Source organism: Salvelinus namaycush, unplaced genomic scaffold, assembly GCF_016432855.1.
Source record: "Salvelinus namaycush isolate Seneca unplaced genomic scaffold, SaNama_1.0 Scaffold3000, whole genome shotgun sequence".
In the NCBI taxonomy this organism is placed as follows: Eukaryota; Metazoa; Chordata; class Actinopteri; order Salmoniformes; family Salmonidae; genus Salvelinus; species Salvelinus namaycush.
In genome coordinates this window covers 1487-8191 of record NW_024059899.1, presented here as the reverse complement: position 1 = coordinate 8191, position 6705 = coordinate 1487, and the positions used below count along the sequence as shown (strand labels likewise).

Genomic DNA, 6705 nt, shown 5'->3' with positions numbered 1-6705 from the left:
ACTAGTGGTGTAGAGTTGTGATGTAGACTAGTGGTGTAGTGTAGACTAGTGGTGTAGTGTAGACTAGTGGTGTAGACTAGTGGTGTAGTGTAGTGGTGTAGACTAGTGGTGTAGTGTAGACTAGTGGTGTAGACTAGTGGTGTAGTGTAGACTAGTGGTGTAGAGTAGTGGTGTAGACTAGTGGTGTAGAGTAGTGGTGTAGTGTAGACTAGTGGTGTAGTGTAGACTAGTGGTGTAGACTAGTGGTGTAGTGTAGACTAGTGGTGTAGACTTGTGGTGTAGACTAATGGTGTATTGGAATGGATTCATAAAGGTATGGATCACTTTGTGGCAGCAGTGGCTGTGGGCCGGGGCTAGTTGTGGATGTGGATCACTTTGTGGCAGGCGTCTCATCTTGGTCTGTTCACATGTGTTTGTGGATGTGGATCACTCTCTTGCAGTTGGGGCAGCGGTGTTCTACGTCCTTACAGGAGTCAACACAGAACGGAATCAAACAGCATGGCCAGCACCTAGAGAAGGAGAGAGACAGAGACAGAGAGAGAGAGAGAGAGGTGGGGTAGAGAGAGAGAGAGAGAGAGAGAGAGAGAGAGAGAAGGGATTCAGTGTGTGTATCCATCTGTACAGTGTATGTGTGTTTGTGAGAGAGAGAAAGAAAGAATGTGTGCCACATGTCTGCATATGGTACATGTGTGTGTGTGTGTGTGTGTGTGTGTGTGTGTGTGTGTGTGTGTGTGTGTGTGTGTGTGTGTGTGTGTGTGTGTGTGTGTGTGTGTGTGTGTGTGTGTGTGTGTGTGTGTGTGTGTGTGTGTGTATGTATGTATGTATGTGTGTGTGTGTGTGTGTGTCTGTGTGTGTGTGTATGCGTGTACAACTTACAGGAAGAAGCCGAGGGCTCCACAGATGACCCAGGTGAGCAGTCCAGTGGTGTGTGTGGTCTCTGTCAGAACCTGGACCTGACAGTGGGGACACGTCATCTGGCCGGGTATGTCTCTAGGCAGCAGCTGCTGCATCACCACCACCTGGGTTACTGCAGAGGGAGGAGAATACTGGTTAGAACCAGATAGAACTGGACAGAACCACCACCTGGGTTACTGCAGAAGGAAGAGAATACTGGTTAGAACCAGATAAAACTGGAAAAAACTGGATATAACTTCATAGAATTGGATAGAACTGGACAGAACTAGAAAGAATCACCACCACCCAGGTTACTGTAGGGAGAGGGAAATACTGGTCAGAACTGGATAGAACCAGATAGAACTGGACAGGACTAGAAAGAATCACCACCACCCAGGTTACTGTAGGGAGAGGGAAATACTGGTCAGAACTGGATAGAACTCAATAGAATCGGATAGTCTGGATAGAACCAGATTGAACTGGATAGTCTGGATAGAACTGGACAGAACCGGACAATACACAATATAACAGAACAGAACTGGATAGAACTGGATTAAACTGGACAGAACCGGACAATACACAATATAACAGAACAGAACTGGATAGAACCAATTAGGCCCCCCCAAAATTGTGTTCTTTGCTCTATATTTCACACCCCCACAGAGGGTAGAGGATTAGAAGGGTTGCTAAGGATGGGTGTTGCTATGGCCAGGATATCCAGCCAATACCTTGTGTGTGTACAACTTGGTTCTCGTTTTTCACGGGGTACTGTGAATAATAAAATAAGGAACCGATTTAGGTAGTTTTGGTCAGACAGTTTGGAGTTTTTTTCAGTGTGTGTGTGACTCACCGCTGGGGGCATTTGTAGGTTGTGCCATGCCCATGTCGTATTGGGGAGGTGGTGGGTACATGCCGGGTTGGGGACCTGATAAACAAGGGATAAATAAATACATCAATACACTGTCATTTACCGCAAACCCAGGGATACAGAGTGTTTGGCCAGCATTATGGGAACACAAACCCAGGGACACAGAGTGGTTGGCCAGCGTTATGGGAACACAAACCCAGAGATACAGACTGGTTGGCCAGCGTTATGGGAACACAAACCCAGAGATACAGAATGGTTGGCCAGCATTATGGGACCACAAACCCAGATATACAGAGTGGTTGGCCAGCGTTATGGGAACACAAACCCAGAGATACAGAGTGGTTGACCAGCATTATGGGAACACAAACCCAGGGATACAGAGTGGTTGGCCAGCATTATGGGACCACAAACCCAGGGATACAGAGTGGTTGACAAGCATTATGGGAACAAACCCAGGGATAGAGAGTGGTTGGCCAGCCCTTAACAATGATGTTCATGACATCTATGGCTATCGTGACACACACAACGGCTGTCCCCATAGGAGCACCCTTTTCGGTTCCAGGAAGAACCCTTTTAGGTTCCAAGAAGAACCCTTTTCAGTTCCAGGAAGAACCCTTTTAGGTTCCAAGAAGAACCCTTTTAGGTTCCAGGAAGGTTCTAGATAGCACCTTATTTTCTAAGAGTGTACGCTTAAACTGTCCCTAAGAGTATCAGTGTAGATCTGATCTCTTACCTCCCTGGAAGCCAGGCTGAGGGGGGTAGGCTGTTCCCCCGCCACTTCCCTGGTAGCCCGCTGGGAGGCCGGGGTAGGGGGGAGCAGACACGTCCTGCGGGGGTCCATACTGGCTCTTCTCCATACTGTCTGGGGTTGAGAGAGAGAGAGAGAGAGTGGAAGACAGTGAGCACCTTATGAAAATATCACATTGAGAAAACATATGTCTCTGCCCCCACCTTCTCTCCCCCTTATCTCTCTCACCTGTCTACTTTCACACACACATACACACACACACACACACACACACACACACACACACACACACACACACACACACACACACACACACACACACACACTCTTCTTGTTCAAGCTGTTGCTTATAACAATGATACACACCCCTGTATTCAACCGGGCAGGTTTGGTGACATTTCATTGGACAAAGACTTGGCCTGTAGAATCTGAGTAGTACAAGCCTATAACAACAACACCACTAATGAATGCCACACACCCACTAAATCTATCAGAATAACCCTAACCCTGGTCTATGTTACTGGTGAATGATCAACAGTTAGAGTCAGTTAGAAAACGTTTAAGTGTCAATCTACAATGACACATCAATTGACAATACAAAATACAGAGGCAGCCCTTTCCTGGAGTCAATGTCCAGAAGTGCCCTCTGTGACCTCATGGCCCTTTCCTGCAGTCAATGTCCAGAAGTGCCCTCTGTGACCTCATGGCCCTTTCCTGCAGTCAATGTCCAGAAGCGCCCTCTGTGACCTCATGGTCCTTTCCTGCAGTCAATGTTCAGAAGTGCCCTCTGTGACCTCATGGGTGGAATGTTATTCATGACGAAAATCCAGTGTTTCTATGTCAAACTGTTTTGTTATATTTCAGTCTTCTGTGATGTATATAAAGTGTAATATTGGGATGAAAACTCAAAACTGAATACATTTCAACTCTATACCTGACATGGTACAGGTGTCTTCTTTTTTTAAGCCCATAACCATGTGTGTGAGGTGTATACTTTGGTTTCAAAGTAGATTTGTTAAAGACTACCAAAAATCACGCACTGCAGTAAAAGGTTCCAAGCCATATTATGGACCCCTCAGATAGGTTTTAGACACTGTAGTCAGTCATAGGCAAACACAGTACAGTATGTAATCTGGAATCAGCTATATACACAGTGCAGTATGTCATGTGGAATCAGCTATAATACACAGTGCAGTATGTCATCTGTAATCAGCTATAATACACAGTACAGTATGTCATGTGTCATGTCATGTGTAATCAGATATAATACACAGTACAGTATGTCATGTGGAATCAGCTATAATACACAGTGCAGTATGTAATGTGGAATCAGCTGTAATGTACAGTATGTCATCTGGAATCAGCTATAATACACAGTGCAGTATGTCATGTGGAATCAGCTGTAATACACAGTGCAGTATGTCATCTGGAATCAGCTATAATACACAGTACAGTATGTCATGTGGAATCAGCTATAATACACAGTACAGTATGTCATGTGGAATCAGCTATAATACACAGTACAGTATGTCATCTGGAATCAGCTATAATACACAGTGCAGTATGTCATCTGGAATCAGCTATAATACAGTGCAGTATGTCATCTGGAATCAGCTATAATACACAGTACAGTATGTCATCTGGAATCAGCTATAATACACAGTGCAGTATGTCATGTGGAATCAGCTATAATACACAGTGCAGTATGTCATGTGGAATCAGCTATAATACACAGTGCAGTATGTCATCTGGAATCAGCTATAATACACAGTGCAGTATGTCATCTGGAATCAGCTATAATACACAGTACAGTATGTCATGTAGAATCAGCTATAATACACACTACAGTATGTCATCTGGAATCAGCTATAATACACAGTACAGTATGTCATGTAGAATCAGCTATAATACACACTACAGTATGTCATCTGGAATCAGCTATAATACACACTACAGTATGTCATGTAGAATCAGCTATAATACATCACATGATCTAAACATAATTGATCTACGTGGTCTCCATTAGGAAACAGGTCTTCTGATCCCAATGGGACTTCCTGGTTCATTTTAGGTTCAATAAATAAATACAAATTCTAACTTCATGATTCATTCTAACCTCAGGCTCATCAATAACCTTTACTTACAGTAACCAGGTCAGTCGTTAAAAACAAACCATCTTTTATAAAAATCTACACATAATAAGGAAATGCATAGATTATACTACTGCGCTATACATACAGTGCATTTGGGAAGTATTCAGACCTCTTGACTTTTTCCACATTTATTTAAGTTACAGCCTTATTTTAAAATGGATTAAATTTTTAAAAATCCTCCAAAATCTACACACAATACAACATAATGACATCACAATACCCCATAATGACAAAGCAAAAACAGGTTCTTAAAAATGTTTGCAAATTTAAAAAAAACAAAAACAGAAATACCTTATTTACATAAGTATTCAGACCCTTTGCTATGAAATTTACTCTAAATTGAGCCCAGGTGCATCCTGTTTCCATTGATCATCCTTGAAATGTTTCTACAACTTGATTGGAGTCCACCTGTGGTAAATTCAATTGATTGGGCATGATTTGGAAATGCACACACCTGTCTATATAAGGTCCCACAGTTGACAGTGCATGTCAGAGCAAAAACCAAGCCATGAGGTCGAAGGAATTGTCCTTAGAGCGCTGAGACAGGATTGTGTCGAGGCACAGATTTGAACCCAATCGAACATCTTTGGTGAGACCTGAAAATAGCTGTGCAGCGACACTCCCCATCCAACCTGACAGAACTTTAGAGGATCTGCAGAGAGGAATGAGAGGAATACAGGTGTGCTAAACTTGTAGCGTCATACCCAAGAAGACCCGAGGCTGTAATCGCTGCCAAAGGTGCTTCAACAAAGTACTGAGTAAAGGGTCTGAATACTTATGTAAACGTGCTATGTAAAAAAAAATTTTTTTTTTTAATGCATTAGCTAACATTTCTAAAAAACGGGTTTTGCTTTGTCATTATGGGGTATTATGTGCAGATTGATGAGGGGGAAACGATTTAATCAATTTAAGAATAGGGCTGTAACATAACAAAATGTGGGAAAAGTCAAGGGTTCTGAATACTTTCCGAATACTCTGTATGAGTTCATCCCAAATGACACACTATTCCCCATGGGTCCTGGTCAAAGGTAGTACACTATTCCCTATGGGTCCTGGTCAAAAGCAGTGCACTAAATATGAAACAGGCTGCCATTTGGGACATGAGCCTATGAGTAAATGTTATACAGCATCATGTAGCTGACGATGGTGTTGTTATGAAGCTGTAACGGAGGCTTATCTGTTGGACTTTGTTCCACGGGATCATGAGGAAGAGAGGTAGAGTTGTTTAGTGTGTGTGTGTGTGTTGCGGGGAGCTGCTGCTGCGCGGAAGAAAAATCAGCCCGCGCAGAGAAGCACGAGACTGAACCTCCCTCAACTAACGGGGAAAACTAGAAAGTTAACACTATCAACGTTTCCCTCTACTGTGGGAATTGGGATCGAATCAACGCAATATTAGCTACTTTCAATGCAACATACCGAAACAAAACCATCGATTCATTGGACTTTGTTGTAGACAGAACACATCAGACTAGGATTCTATTGCATTGACATGCACATACTCTAATCTAAACATACCGGTGCGCCATAACCAATCAGAGCTGCCTATATGCAAATAAACCACTGCCATATATGTGCCATTCACGTTGAACGTGATTGTCTTTACAGAATCTGCGGTCGTGAGTAGATGAGCTGTTTTGAGATCATATCCTCTGCTAGTTAGTGAGTTATTAGCCCAGTTATAGATAAGTTTTAGTCAGCAATGGGGGAGTGGTTGCTTCCTACAAGACACAACACGTGTGCATTTCTAGACATCTTTGAAAAGGGAGTCAGTTTAGGACTGGTGTTCCGCTAGCGGAACTCCTCCCACATTCCACTGAAAAGGCAGAGCGCGAAATTCAAAAAATATTTTTTAGAAATATTTAACTTTCACACATTAACAAGTCCAATACAGCAAATGAAAGATAGACATCTTGTGAATTCAGTCAACATGTCCGATTTTTTAAATGTATTACAGCAAAAACACCACGTATATTTATGTTAGCTCACCACCAAATACAAAAGAGGACAGGACATTTTTCACAGCACCGGTAGCATGCAGGTAG

The 6705-nt window shown here is 42.8% G+C and overlaps 1 protein-coding gene across 1 annotated transcript; it reads right to left on the bottom strand.

Annotated features, from left to right (window-relative positions):
* Nucleotides 1-220: 220 nt before the first annotated feature.
* Nucleotides 221-2620, bottom strand: LOC120039807 (lipopolysaccharide-induced tumor necrosis factor-alpha factor homolog). The gene is made up of 4 exons (XM_038985180.1): nucleotides 2496-2620; nucleotides 1745-1819; nucleotides 877-1027; nucleotides 221-509 (listed from the first exon to the last, which is right to left on the bottom strand). The coding sequence occupies exons 1-4, from the start codon at nucleotides 2617-2619 to the stop codon at nucleotides 404-406; spliced, it is 456 nt and encodes a 151-aa protein (XP_038841108.1). The 5' UTR covers nucleotide 2620; the 3' UTR covers nucleotides 221-403.
* Between the last annotated feature and the right edge of the window lie 4085 nt (nucleotides 2621-6705).

Coding starts and splice junctions, on each gene's coding strand:
- LOC120039807 (XM_038985180.1), bottom strand. CDS start 2,619: ATGGAGAAGAGCCAGTATGGACCCCCGCAGGACGTGTCTGCTCCCCCC. Junction 1,028..1,744: donor ACCTACAAATGCCCCCAGCG/GTGAGTCACACA, acceptor CTCCCTCTGCAG/TAACCCAGGTGGTGGTGATG. Junction 510..876: donor GGAGCCCTCGGCTTCTTCCT/GTAAGTTGTACA, acceptor CTCCTTCTCTAG/GTGCTGGCCATGCTGTTTGA.